The sequence below is a fragment of the Salvia splendens genome, unplaced genomic scaffold (assembly GCF_004379255.2).
Source record: "Salvia splendens isolate huo1 unplaced genomic scaffold, SspV2 ctg929, whole genome shotgun sequence".
Lineage (NCBI taxonomy): Eukaryota > Viridiplantae > Streptophyta > Magnoliopsida > Lamiales > Lamiaceae > Salvia > Salvia splendens.
The window spans coordinates 14199-30452 of NW_024599616.1; the positions used below are offsets into that span (position 1 = coordinate 14199).

General features: G+C 36.4%; 1 protein-coding gene across 1 annotated transcript; it reads left to right on the forward strand.

Annotated features, from left to right (window-relative positions):
- The first annotated feature begins 763 nt into the window (after positions 1 to 763).
- LOC121791827 (pollen receptor-like kinase 5) lies at positions 764 to 3117 on the forward strand. Its single transcript, XM_042189653.1, has 2 exons — positions 764 to 2336; positions 2415 to 3117. Exons 1-2 carry the CDS (start codon positions 914 to 916, stop codon positions 2963 to 2965), a joined length of 1974 nt encoding a protein of 657 aa, XP_042045587.1. The 5' UTR covers positions 764 to 913; the 3' UTR covers positions 2966 to 3117.
- The last annotated feature ends 13137 nt before the right edge of the window (positions 3118 to 16254 follow it).

The window sequence follows — 16254 nt, forward strand, 5'->3', positions numbered from 1 at the left end:
GCTGAAAGCTTTGACGAGCTCACGAAAACGACGGATGCCGAGGCCTCCCTCATCCAACGGCAAGCAAATCTTCTTCTTCCAGCTAACCCAGTGAATCTTCCTCTGCTCCTCCACCGTGCCCCAAAATAACCTTGCCAAGAACTGCTCCAAGTCCTTCATCCAATACTCATACGGCTTCAGAACCTGGAAGATGTGAAGAAGGATAGTGACAAGGGTGCTCTTGATCAGTGCAAGGCGACCTCCAAGAGAAAGATGTCTATGCGACCAGCTGTGAATCCGGTCCACCATCTTCTGTCGGATATCTAACAGGTACTCGGCCTTCAGCCCCCCTTATAGATAGGCACTCCTAGGTAGGTAAAAGGGAGAAATCCCTGCTGGAAACCACTAAATCTCCTTTCCCTATGCAAGGAGATGGGTCGTCAGACGTAAGTTCCACATTACATGATTTACAAATATTATCGATTAAATCAACGAATATAGTGGATAATAATTAGTCTGGATTATTATTTGGGTTATATATGGAAAATGTAGTTAATTTGAAACATATTGGTTAAGAAAGAGTCAAATGGTGATTCGTTAAGTTAGGTAGATTAGTTTGGTTCAGGATATATATAAAGAATGGATTAGGTAAAAGGGTGGTGGATGTAATGAAATGGTGTTCTAAAAAGGCGGTGTAACATTGGTTGATTTCTCACTCTATTATTCTCTATCGAAACAAATCATGGTCACCCACTAGCCTTTTATTCCATGCCTTGTTCCTTGCCCGAATCTCAAGCTCCCCACCCCAAAATGAACACAACCTAAGAAACAACAATAGAAAATAATTGGAAAAGGAAAATACATAGAGAAAAAGAGTTGAGGCATTGATAATCACAGGCGAGGATTGGAGTTAGTTAATCTTGAGGGATTAACAATGCCGACGGGCGCGCAAGCCGCTGTGCGCCCACATCATCATTCGAATAATTTTCATTCCACATTTCCTAGAAAACAAATATATATTGTTGTTTTTCTTGTCCATTTTCTGGTTTATTCCTGCTCCGCCCAGTTCCCAGGGGATTCTGACGTGGAGGCAAAGGCTCTCCTAAAATTTAAGTCCTCGTTGACCAATGCAGAGGCACCCCTCTCAAACTGGGATCCGGCCACCCCGCCCTGCAGTGGGGAGAGGGGGAACTGGCTGGGCGTGCTCTGCTACAACGGCTATGTGTGGGGCCTACAGCTGGAGAGGATGAACCTCAAGGGGAATATCGACGTCGATGCGCTTTCCCCTCTGCGTTTCATGCGTGCCGTCAGTTTCATGGGGAACACCTTCGAGGGTCCCATGCCCGACTGGAAGAAGGTCGGCGCCATCAAGGCCTTGTATTTATCCGATAACCGATTCTCCGGCCAGATTGCGGTGGATGCCTTTAGGGGCATGTACTCTCTCAAGAAAGTCCACCTAGCCAACAATAACTTCACCGGGCCCCTCCCCACATCCCTCGAATCACCTAAGCTCATTGAGTTGAAACTCCAAAACAACCACTTCACCGGCACCATTCCTAAAATCAGCTCCGACTCTCTCAAAGAGCTCGACCTCTCCAACAACCAATTGGAGGGCCCCATCCCCACTGCCCTCAACCTCATGGATCCACTCGCATTCGCGGGTAATAAAGCACTATGTGGGGCCCCTCTCTCCAACGCATGCGATCCCACTCTTTACCCTCCGTCATCATCCTCATCCTCATCTTCATCTTCCTCATCACCACCATCATCATCTTCATCAAGAACTCCCATCGCATTGATAATACTGTTGATCCTTGTGGGGATCTTACTCCTTCTCCTAGTCATCTTCCTCCTCGCAAAATTCTGCAAGCACGGCAGCATAAACGAGACTCCGCAGCTGGGGAAGCCCATTACAGCGGCTGTTGACATCGAAAAGGCCCCATCGGCACCAGCCGCAGCCGCAGTGGCAGTGGCAGTGGCAGAAGCAGATGCGGCGGGAATCCTGGCAGGAGGGAAAAGGTCGGATCAGCACCAGCCTGGTAAGCTGTCGTTCGTGGATGAGAGGAGGCACAAGTTTGACCTGCAGGATCTGATGAAGGCTTCGGCAGAGGTTCTGGGAAGTGGCAACTTTGGGGCATCGTACAAGGCGGTGCTGGTAGACGGGGAGGCGCTGGTTGTGAAGAGATTCAAGCAGATGAACGGCATTGCTCGGGAAGACTTCCATGAGCACATGAGGAGGCTAGGGAGGCTCAACCACCCCAACCTGCTGCCACTCGTTGCCTATTTGTTCCGCAAGGAGGAGAAGCTCTTGGTATTCGACTTCGTAGATAATGGCAGCTTGGCGGCCCTTCTGCATGGTCCATATACAAACCCTAAATTAGTCATATATGGATGGATGGATTGATTGATTGATTGATGCAATTGTGTGTGTACAGGAAAACACTCTGGGGTGCTTAACTGGGTTACGAGGTTGAAGATCATTAAGGGGGTGGCAAAGGGGCTGGTATATCTCCAAAATGAGGTTCCAACCATTACAGTGCCGCACGGGCACCTGACATCATCCAACGTCCTCTTGGACAGCGAATACAACCCACTCCTCATGGACTACGCTCTCCACCCGGTCGTCAACTCCACTTATGTCCACAACGTCCTGCTCGCCTACAAGTCCCCCGAGTACGCTCAGCACGGCCGCATTTCCAAGAAAACCGACGTTTGGTGCCTCGGCACCCTCATACTCGAGATACTCACCGGAAGATACCTCTCTCACGCCACCACCACCGACCTAGCCGCCTGGATCAACGGCATTGCCGGTGAGGAATACTCTAAAGTTTTTGACAAGGACATGGAAGCTAGCGCCGTCGGAAGCAGGAACCAAATGGAGAAGATGTTGCAGATAGGGATATCGTGTTGTAAAGAGGATGCCGATAAGAGATGGGATTTGGAGGTGGCCGCTCGACAGATTGATCTTGTTCAGCTTGACGACTGATTATGCTCTACCTCTCTCTTTCTATCTTTACTTACTCGCAACTCACGATCATATATCCATTTTAATCAAATAAGATGTTCATTCAATTTGTATAAATATTGATGGATCCACTTTCAATACTACCCATCTGTATGTAAACTTCATTAATCACATGCAACCTAGACTTACTATCTCTCTCGCCTTCTCTTAAGGGAACTGAATATACAATATTTGTGTGCACTTGCACATGACAATTAAGAGCGGTGTTAATTGTGGTCCATGGTCGTTGCATATACATAAACATAAGGTTATTAGGATAGTCATCAATGTATACTAACTACAAATCAAATCTCAACCACTAGATAAAAAAATGAAATAATGAGAATTGTGGATTTTAAAAACACGGAGATCATATTAAGAGCATTTTGGTCCATTCCAAAACACGGGGGTCACCAGGGACGGACATAACATAGGCTAAGTTGCCGCTACAACAAGGGCTTGGCCGGTGCTATCATCTCATATTCACGTGCTTTTTTGTTTACAGATGAGATGATGAGAAAGGGTAACAGGGGCACAGGCGATGGAGAGGAAAAGTGGGTAGAGAGAAGAAAATAGTACTCCCTCCGTCCTCCAAATTTTGTCATAGTTTGATCAGGCACGGGTTTAAGAAATGTAATGGAAAATGAGTTGAAAAAGTTGGTAGGATGCGGGTCCTACTTTTAAAGTATTAGTTTTATAATAAAATGTGAGTGAGAATACGTTAGTAGAATGTGGGGTCCATTACCAAAAATGGTAAAAAGTGAAATGTGACAAATTTTGTGGGACGGTCGGAAATGAAAAAATGTGACAAAATTTCAGGGACGGATGGAGTATTTGTCATTAAATTTCAGCACCGACTCATATATCAATTTCTGGTTCAGTCCCTAGGGGTCACTTTTTTATTATTTTAGTTCTCATACTTTCTGTTTATATAAAAGGAGCTAAAGCGATTTAAAATTGACCTATGTGTTCTGGAATGAACTAAAACACCCTTAACATAAAATCCGTATATTCAAAATCTGCCCAACTCATACTTCTATTTTTCGATCTAATGGTTGAGATTTGATCTCTAGTTATACATTAAGATATGGTTATACATTGATCACTATGCTAGGGTTATATATATATATATATATATATATATATATATATATATATATATATATATATAGGGTATTCATCTACCAAAATACACCCTTAAGTCCAAAAATACAGACTAAATCTGAAGCGTTGGATCTGATTATGGGCGGCCATGATTTAGGCTTGACCATCATAAATTTATGGCATAATAAGGTATAATAGAGTCATAAAAGGGTAAAAAAGGAAAAAAAATATGCCCAGACGAACTGTTATTTCTTCGCGGATTTCATGGAATCACCACTCCACACGCCATTACGCTGATTGTTCGGTTCCCGCCTATTCACTTCGTCTCTCCCCCAAAATATATCTAACGCCACCCAAAAAACCCTAATCACCAAAATCAAACATTACTTCTGTAATTTCTGAAGCGGCACAACATTTACTAGCTCCAACCACTCTTAGTTCAGTCAAAGAGGCGTCCAAAATACGCGCTCCAGCCCAGACAATATTTCCCCAACCGACCAAGCACCGAACGGGAAAATCAAACAATCAGCCACGACAATGGTGAATACTCGAGCTTCTGGATCAGCTACGACCGACGGAAAAGGTTAGATGTTTGTAGTATCCCATAGCCTATACCGCTTTCAAATACATCAAAACTAAAAGTGTTTTTTTGTTCAACTAGTGTATGAACGGAGGAACCCAAAAAATAAGCCACCACGGATCCCCAAAGGTCATACCGGTAAATTGTTTTCCCCTTCTTGTTTAATTAATGAGTTAATACCGTAGCAATTTTGGAAGCAACGTATGTAATTGTGATATTGTTCATAAGCAAAAGCCCATTCGGCAACAAAACCAACAACAAATTGGTCTGTGAGTGTATGCATGACATAAATCCATATTATTAATAGTATCATGCTTATTATGACCTAACATGTTTATATGTTATTATGACATATATTAGTGCATATTTTGACATGAAAGTGTTCGTACTAATAGTTTCATGCTTATTATGACCTAACATATTTATATGTTATTATGACATATATTAGCGCATCTTTTGACATGAAAGTGTTCATTTTAATATTATTATTATTATTATTTACTCATATGACATATTAAAATCGTACCATGACCAAGATTGAAGCATGTGTATTTTAAGGGTATTAATAGTTTCATGCTGATTATGACCTAACATCTATCCACGTTATTATGACATATGTTAGCGCATATTTTGACATTAAAATGTTCATTTTAATATTATTATTATTATTTACGCATATGACATATTAAAAGCGTACCATGGCCAAGATTGACACCATGTTATTATGACTTCGTTTGGAGCATAACATGACACAAAACTGATCATTTAGCTATTTACAGTATACGCGTAAGACGAATAATATGCCTTTTTATATGCGAGCTAAATTTTAATCTTATGACATATTAAAATATTACCATGACCAAACTCGACTATATATTATTATGACCTAAATTACCGCATATTCTTACCTACGGTGTTCATTTACCTATTATTTGTAATACTCATATGACGTATTATACGCTTACAATGACCAAATTTTAACTATATTTTATTATACATTTGACTAGCGTGTAGTGGATATGTATTTAGTGGTTAAATTGTGTATATGAAAAATGTATTACTAAGTAAATGCTTTTGTGGCTAAACTTCGCTATATGTTATTATGACTTCGGTTGTTTCACTATTATGACCCAGCAGTGATCAAATAAATATTTATATTACAAGCCTTAGCCGAATTAACTTCTTATTATGGCCACATCCACATGTTATTATGAAAGCATTGAAATCTGTCACCTCTCCAAAAAGACTATTTTTCACAACCTACCCTGCCGTGAGTTAACCTATTCGATGCTTTGTTAACCTAAGCATAAAAACTAACACTGCTTATACAAATATGTGCAGCTATACACGGTTGTTATGAGTAATGGACGGGATGATGATGCAGACAAACTAGATGAATTTGCCTCAAACATTGACAAAGAGGTCAGCGAAATACCACACTTCGCATGGGGTGACATAGACATGGTATGTTGCTGCATAGTCATAATCATTCTACTACGTTACTATGAAAAAAAATATCACTCATTCTACCCTTCAGGACTAACCCATTACACAAAATAGGTATTCTTTGCATTCTGCGTTTCAAAAAGGTACTACACTATGTGCTTTTGTTTCAAACGAAAATCAGTGGTGATTATAGATGCTTGTAAAGATGGAGAAGACAATGACTTGCGATTCACCTACGGAAGTATTCCAGAGACATTGGTACGAATTCAAACTACAACTCACAGTACTACAAAATAGTTACTGAAACTAACACTTTGCATGCATTACAGAGGACATTCTTTTGCAAGTATTTATCAAGAATAGGATGTCACAATCAATGCAAATCGGTTATAAATGTTCCTATTCAGAGGATGAAGATGAGTTGGAGAACAAGAGACAATGCGGAAGACAGTGGCGTTTATTTGCTTAGACACCTTGAAGTCTACATGGGTGAAAGAGAGGGACAATGGAATTGTGGGCTAACGACAAAGAACAAAGGTGTGCTACAGTTTTTAAGAGCTAAATACAACCGTGTGTTGATGTTGGCAGGAATTAATCACAGCGCGTTACTGAATAAAGATGCGGCATATAAACATTATGCGAAGGAAAATAAGAAAACCAAGATCAACGTAGAACACATGATAGCAAACTACGGATCGGTGCAAATGTATATTGCGTAGGTTAAATAAGTTTTTCATTTTGTTCGTTTCTTTGATGACACTGTTACCCTTTTTTTGGAATTGTGTTTTATACAGCTCACGGATATCAAACACAACGTTACTCTGTTTCTCCTCAAAGTTATGAATTTTTTTAGAGTAATTCCATCTTACTGTTTTCTTATTAAAAGTGCTTTTTCGAAACGTGGTGTTGTAAACAGTTAACCGTATATTGAGGCATAATAGAGTGCATAAGTAGGTCATAACTTTTGTAGTATACAATGTTTCATAATAATAATAACACCATAAATCAATATCTAACACTATTGGGACCCAAACGAAGTACCTAAACAACAGTACGATCCACACAAAAATAATTTGGTGTGTAACAAATGCAGTACAACAACCTTGGCTTTTTTTAAGTGGAATAGATTTCAAGCAATCCACAAAAATTATGTAGAATTATAGACAACCATTTGGGTAATACTAATTAATGTTATGTGTCATAACAAGAGTATGTTAAAATAGGGTGAAACTATAACTACATTCAATTCATAACACATGATTATGTTTTATAACTCAAAAGATCAATGGTATTCTAATGTGTCATAACAAACCAAAAATAGGTCATGGTCATATAATGTGTTTTTATAGTAATTCTATCTTACGGTTTTCTTATTAAAAGTATTTTTTCGAAATGTGGTGCTGTAAACAGTACACCGTATATTGAGGCATAATAGAGTGCATAAGTAGGTCATAACTTTTGTAGTATATTGCAAAACTGAGGAACACACCGTATATATTCGACAGCGATACAAGAACCACAAATTGAATAAATGTATGGAAGATAACAATTTAAAAGGAAATGGCAAGCATCTAGTTTTTGGACTGGAAACACAAATGTTGACAACGAATCAGACGACCCCAAAATGATTACATCGACGGAGAATTTTTGCTTATCTTCAACTGTTAAGAATATGCATAACTACATTCAGTGTAATATGTTATGCAAATTTAACGGAGTATTGAATAATAATAATTATGGGCTATTAAAATCAACTAGAGAGCAGTTAGAGGAGAGAATACGATGCAAGATTATAGGAATTAGTATAACTACCTATATAAAGTAATTTACTTAATTAGCCTTTATCGATTATAAATAATTAAAATATTAATATCTCAATATTAAATCAGGCCGTTAATTAATCTAATCTTAAGATTAGATTGTCTAATCCAATGGCCATAATTTGGTCTGCAATTCTTGGTTTAAGGACATTTTTGTTTTGATCAAATACCTATATATATATATATATATATATATATATAGGGGAGCGTTATTCTCCTATTCATCCCTTAGATCCTTTATTCTTCTTAATATGGGCCGTTAGATCTCATTCATCAACGGTCCAGATGATCTGCATTATTACACTATAATGGTGCATTATTAGTCGGTGTGCATTATTCAATTGAAAATCTGCATTCTTACACTATAATGGTGCATTATTAGTCGGTGTGCATTATTCAACTGAAAATCTGCATTATGAAATGACACATGGCACCAATCTAACCGTCGGATGACAAAATCGTGGGGCTGAGATTAAAAAGAACAAAGAACAAAAGATACAAAAAGGAAATGAATACATCCCTATATATATATATATAGGGCAGCGTTATTCTCCTTTTCACATCTTAGATCCTTTTTCCTTCTTAATATTACGCGTTAGATCTAAGGCATCAACGGATCAGATTGATTCTATAAAACTGGTTTCGTGTTGCATTATAGAAGGTGGTTGTATGCATTACAGGGTTATTATTGACATTTGACGGAAAAGTAACCGCCACATTTTGGTATCTGCGAATAATGCACCACATGGTCACGAGTAATGCATATAATTGACTATATAATGCACAATATGTGAACTGCAATGCATACGAATAAGATGTACCATGTTATGATGTTTGGACACACGTTTCTTGTTCCCCTAAGGGTTTAATAAGCTTAGGGGCTAGGGTATAGTACGTAGACACGTATGTAATCTTCACATGGTAACGAGTAATGGATATAATTGACTATATAATGCACAATTTGTGAACTGCAATGCATACGAACAAGATGTGCTGTGTTATGATGTTTGACACACGTTTCTTGTTTCCCCTAAGGGTTTAATAAGCTTAGGGGCTAGGGTATAATACGTACGCATTAATAACAAATTATAAAACGATACGAATAATTCACCAAATTGTCACGAGTAATGGATGTTATTAACTATATAATGCACAATATGTGAACTGCAATGCATACGAATAAGATGTACCATGTTATGATGTTTGACACACGTTTCTTGTTTCCCCTAAGGGTTTAATAAGCTTAGGGGCTAGGGTATAGTACGTAGACATTACTAACAAATTGTTGTTATTGGAATATACGTATGTGCATTATTTGGTTTAGGTAGTGCATTATGTAGCTGTTAATTGTCATTATCTCAGTATATTATGCATTATTAGAGGTATTGTGTATATGGGTTAATCAACGGATTGAAGATTACATACGTGCATTTAGTAATGTCTACGTACTATACCCTAGCCCCTAAGCTTATTAAACCCTTAGGGGAAACAAGAAACGTGTGTCAAACATCATAACATGGTACATCTTATTTGTATGCATTGCAGTTCACATATTGTGCATTATATAGTTAATAACATCCATTACTCGTGACAATTTGGTGAATTATTCGTATCGTTTTATAATTTGTTATTAATGCGTACGTACTATACCCTAGCCCCTAAGCTTATTAAAGCCTTAGGGGAAACAAGAAACGTGTGTCAAACATCATAACACCGCGCATCTTGTTCGTATGCATTGCAGTTCACAAATTGTGCATTATATAGTCAATTATATCCATTACTCGTTACCATGTGAAGATTACATACATGTCTACGTACTATACCCTAGCCCCTAAGCTTATTAAACCCTTAGGGGAAACAAGAAACGTGTGTCAAACATCATAACACAGCACATCTTGTTCGTATGCATTGCAGTTCACATATTGTGCATTATATAGGAAATTATATGCATTACTCGTGACCATGTGGTGCATTATTCGTAGCAGTTTCCAGCCATTATTAGATTACTATTGTACCCTCATAATGCACAAAATAGGACAAATAATGCAACACGGGATTAATTACCCAATGTTGATCTTGACCGTCCATTTCTCTAATCTAATGGCTGATATTAAGAAGGAAAAAGGAGGAAATATAGGAAAAGGAAATTAATACATCCCTATATATATATATATAGTATATATAGGGAGATGATCAAAACAAGTATGTGTTTAAATCCAGAAATGCAGCCCAAATCTTGGCCCTAGGATTAGATGATCTAATGGTCAATAATTAACCAAAAACACGGAAGGTCATAATTAAGCAGTTTTAGGTCATATTATAATATTTGAGTTTAATGTCATGTTAAGATCATTTTAGGTCATGCTTTGTTAGTATGACCTAAACATAAACTAACAATGACCTAAACATGCCCTACGCATGATATTGTTTTGTGTTTCTGTATTTAAATCTAGTTTTGCATAGATTAAAACCCTATATATATATATATATATATATATATATGTTTGTGTTAAAATGACAACACCTCTTAAAGTGACACCACGTATCCAGCAATATTATAAACGTTACACAGCAATAATATAAACGCTAGAGAACAATCTATAGATTGCTGTCTAGCGTATTGGATATTGCTGGCCGAGAAAAGTTGTTGTATAGTGTATTGGATATTGTTGGCCGAGAAAATTTACCCTTGAGCATTTTTTATGATTGCCACATGGCAGCTGATTATTCGTCCACATGTACAAATGATTGGCTGGGAATGGTGGTATGGTATTACTTTAGGAGGTGTTGTTATTTTAACGCACCCATATATAGGGAGATGATCAAAATAAGTACGTGTTTAAATCCAGAAATGCAGACCAAATCTTGGCCCTAGGATTAGATGATCTAATGGTCAATAATTAACCAAAAACACGGAAGGTCATAATTAAGCAATTTTAGGTCATATTATAATATTTGGGTTTAATGTCATGCTAAGATCGTTTTAGGTCATGCTTTGTTAGCATGACCTAAAAATTACCTAATTATGACCTAAAAGTGACCTAATTATGATATTGTTCTGCGTTTCTGTATTTAAATTTAGTTTTGCATAGATCAAAACCCTATATATATATATATATATATATATATATATATATATATATATATTTGTGTTAAAATGACAACACCTCTTAAAGTGACACCACGTATCCAGCAATATTATAAACGTTACACAGCAATAGTATAAACGCTAGAGAACAATCTATAGATTGCTGTCTAGCGTATTGGATATTGCTGGCCGAGAAAAGTTGTTGTATAGTGTATTGGATATTGTTGGCCGAGAAAATTTACCCTTGAGCATTTTTTATGATTGCCACATGGCAGCTGATTATTCGTCCACATGTACAAATGATTGGCTGGGAATGGTGGTATGGTATTACTTTAGGAGGTGTTGTTATTTTAACGCACCCATATATATATATATATATATATATATATATATATATATATAGGGGAGCGTTATTCTCCTTTTCACATCTTAAATCTTTTTTTCTTCTTAATATTACGCGTTAGATCTAAAGCATCAACAGATCAGATTGATTCTATAAAACTGGTTCCGTGTTGCATTATAGAAGGTGGTTGTATGCATTACAGGGTTATTATTGACATTTGACGGAAAAGTAACTGCCACATTTTGGTATCTGCGAATAATGCACCACATGGTCACGAGTAATGCATATAATTGACTATATAATGCACAATATGTGAACTGCAATGCATACGAATAAGATGTACCATGTTATGATGTTTGGACACACGTTTCTTGTTTCCCCTAAGGGTTTAATAAGCTTAGGGGCTAGGGTATAGTACGTAGACACGTATGTAATCTTCACATGGTAACGAGTAATGGATATAATTGACTATATAATGCACAATTTGTGAACTGCAATGCATACGAACAAGATGTGCTGTGTTATGATGTTTGACACACGTTTCTTGTTTCCCCTATGGGTTTAATAAGCTTAGGGGCTAGGGTATAGTACGTACGCATTAATAACAACTTATAAAACGATACGAATAATTCACCAAATTGTCACGAGTAATGGATGTTATTAACTATATAATGCACAATATGTGAACTGCAATGCATACGAATAAGATGTACCATGTTATGATGTTTGACACACGTTTCTTGTTTCCCTAAGGGTTTAATAAGCTTAGGGGCTAGGGTATAGTACGTAGACATTACTAACAAATTGTTGTTATTGGAATATACGTATGTGCATTATTTGGTTTAGGTAGTGCATTATGTAGCTGTTAATTGTCATTATCTCAGTATATTATGCATTATTAGAGGTGTTGTGTATATGGGTTAATCAACGGATTGAAGATTACATACGTGCATTTAGTAATGTCTACGTACTATACCCTAGCCCCTAAGCTTATTAAACCCTTAGGGGAAACAAGAAACGTGTGTCAAACATCATAACATGGTACATCTTATTCGTATGCATTGCAGTTCACATATTGTGCATTATATAGTTAATAACATCCATTACTCGTGACAATTTGGTGAATTATTCGTATCGTTTTATAATTTGTTATTAATGCGTACGTACTATACCCTAGCCCCTAAGCTTATTAAACCCTTAGGGGAAACAAGAAACGTGTGTCAAACATAATAACACAGCACATCTTGTTCGTATGCATTGCAGTTCACAAATTGTGCATTATATAGTCAATTATATGCATTACTCGTTACCATGTGAAGATTACATACATGTCTACGTACTATACCCTAGCCCCTAAGCTTATTAAACCCTTAGGGGAAACAAGAAACGTGTGTCAAACATCATAACACAGCACATCTTGTTCGTATGCATTGCAGTTCACATATTGTGCATTATATAGGCAATTATATGCATTACTCGTGACCATGTGGTGCATTATTCGTAGCGATTTTCAGCCATTATTAGATTACTATTGTACCCTCATAATGCACAAAATAGGACAAATAATGCAACACGGGATTAATTACCCAATGTTGATCTGGACCGTCCATTTCTCTAATCTAATGGCTGATATTAAGAAGGAAAAATGAGGAAATATAGGAAAAGGAAATGAATACATCCCTATATATATATATATATATATATGGTCCTCTTATAATGCATTTAGTATCATAATACATAACTAAAACCAATCATATATCATTAGATCTTAAAATGAGTGAATAAGATTGAAGTTCACAAATTTCAATAAATAGTACTTCCTTCGTTCCAACTAACTTATTTTGTAAGTATTCAACCGAGATCTCAATTGCATATGTTCGGATGACGTTTGGATGATGAAATTTGATAATTTTTATTTTTATTTTCCATATATGTTGATAAGCAATTTTATATCAACAAATGCTCAAAAAAAATTTATATAATGCATTAGCAATATCAATAAGACCGTGTTGATATTTTTGTGTAAACGTGTATAAACTTGTATCATTGTGTTAATATTTTTAATACACTATATTTATAAAAAGAAAATCAAGAATATTACTCCCTTCGTCCCCCATTATGTTTTCCAATTTTTTATTTTGGTTTGTCCTTATTAATGGTTCCACTTCGTTTTTACCACTTTGGTAGTGGACCTTACATTCCATTAACTCATTGCACTCATATTTTACTATAAAATTAATACTCCATTTGTCTCACTCAAGTTGTCCACCTTTCCTTTTTAGTTTATCGCATTCAAGATGTTCACTTTCTATATTTGGTTATTAATCCATCTCTCCTCTCTCCTCATTAAAACATTCAACTATATTTTTCTCTCTACTTTTTCCACTTAACAACGCTTCCTAAAATCCAATGTCATTTTGCCCCTTTATTGTTATTTTTAAGATATATGTTTAAAGTGAAACATAATTAAAATACTAATTTAAATTTGTATAAATAAAATAAAAATTACTACCTCCGTCCCCAAAAATTTGTCTCACTTTGACCCGGCACGAGTTTTAAGAAATGTAATGGAAAGTGAGTTGAAAATGTTAGTGGATTGTGGGACCTACTTTTATATATTAGTTTTATAATAAAATGTGAGTATGAATGAGTTAGTGGAATATGGGGTCCACTACCAAAAATGATAAAAGTGAAATAGGACAAATTTTGGGGGACGGACGAAAATAGAAAACTGGGACAAATTTTCAGGGATGGAGGTAGTAATATATTTTTAAAAACTTTAAAGCATATTTTAGAAATAAAATATTTTATATGATTAATATGAATTTTTTAATATATTTATCTATTATTATATTAATAAAAATTTTACGATATATGTATATTAAATATAAAATTGAATGTTTTTCTGGGCAATTATTTACGTTACAAAAATAATTAATAAAATGTCAAATTATGTGTCAAATATGAAGAAATATTAAACAATAGTTGTACATGGATCTAACCCACCGAGCTAGTCCATCTAGTTTCGGGTCTGGCCCTATCTGGTTGTGGACTAATCGGGCTGTAATTTTATCCAGTTGAAATTTTCAACCCGAACCATGTAAATTATCGGGGTAATTCTTTTGTTGTTCTAGGGTATAATTAACATTCCATAAGTGTACTGGACTTTTATTTTGTTTCGGCTTTTGCGTCTCCTTTTAATGAAACGCATGACGAATATGTGTTTTACACAAAGACGCATGACGCTCATGTGTCATCCAATTTTTCAATTTTTTTTTAAAGACGTGTGACGCTAATGCGTCTTAGGGAGAGACGCATCTCCATCATGCGTCACTTGTTTTTTAAAAAATGGGAATAGCAGATAAAAATATAATAAATGTGCCATGCGTAGAAAAAGAGACAAAAGAAGAAATTATAAAGTTAGAAAATATTCCATAAAATAGGATTGCTTTTTCTTTTATAAATTCATTGTCAATTATTCATTCTTATATTTTTAAAAAATGGGAATAGCAGATAAAATTAGTGCAATGTCCAGGGATCTAACCAATATGATCATAACAAGCATAACCAATTATTTGTGGCGTACAAAACTATTTACCAAAGATCCCTCTTTGTTTTCACATTCGGTAATAATTTACTAAAGTTCAATAATTTAGATCCCTAAATTTTCCCTTCTTTGTATTTACTTGTATGATACCGTTGCTAAAATAAGTTATTTTTCTTCCACTTCTCAAGGCACCTTTTACACATTTCACCTCCAACTTCAGCCAAGAATTGGATTAGTAATCTGTTGCAAGTGTCATGAAAAATATTAAACGCAATAATAAAGGCCAGAAAATCATGTTGGTAAAAAACAAAAAATATTTCAAAAGCAAAAGTCACACTTAGATTGATGAGCTCTGTTACATTTACACAAGTAAACGTTGAAGAGAACTTAATAACACTTCCTAACAATGCTAAAATCCATTGACAAACCAAGATTCGCATAATAGAACTGGAAACTACCTCTTTCTAAACACATATGTTAGTTCATGAGTAGAGAAGGTCTGTAGATGGCGTGGCGCTGGCCGATCTCAATGCGTTCTCGAGGGTCGTTCATGGTTTCATCTCGCAAGGCTTGAAGAATCCCCTCACACACCAGCTCCCTACCAACACACCAACAATCAGATTACATGGCGCATTTATTATATTTTTATCTGTTATTCCCATTTTTTAAAAAACAAGTGACGCATGATGGAGATGCGTCTCTCCCTAAGACGCATTAGCGTCATGCGTCTTTAAAAAAATTGAAAAATTGGATGACGCATGAGCGTCATGCGTCTTTGTGTAAAACACATCTTCGTCATGAGTTTCATTAAAAGGAGACGAGTGATCTTCATGCTTCTCTCCCAAAGCCGGAACAAAAAAAATCTAGTACACTTATGAAATGTTAATTATACTCTAGAACAACAAAAGAATTACCCCTAAATTATCAGGCTATTCGGACTAGCTCGCGGGTTGCGGGCTGCACTGACATCCCTAGGTACAAGGCACTACCCAATACGTCCAAGAAGAGCAATTTGTAAGATTATCCAATTGACTTGTGTAAATGCATAAGAGATCGACAAAGAGAACACAAATTGAAACGGAAATTGAAAGTTTATTGATACTTCACCCGTGAATCTGAGCTTAAAGTTGTAATGCACGAACACTTAAAATTGGGAGAGAAAAGATTAATGAACCAATGTGGAGCATCGTGGAGCTTGCCACCACCAACGTCCAACACATCAAGAACGCTTTCAAGGGGAGTGTATCATACGACAACAAGAATGCCACCACCACCTCCTCAATTGTCAGACCAGAGAAGCGTTGATAAACAAGGAACTTGCATGCTTTGAATGACTAGATTTG

What these genes read in the sequence shown, in the direction of transcription:
- LOC121791827 (XM_042189653.1), top strand. Translation starts at nt 914, where the DNA reads ATGCCGACGGGCGCGCAAGCCGCTGTGCGCCCACATCATCATTCGAAT. An exon ending in CTTGGCGGCCCTTCTGCATG is followed by an intron (nt 2,337 to 2,414) that starts GTCCATATACAA and finishes GTGTGTGTACAG; the next exon opens with GAAAACACTCTGGGGTGCTT.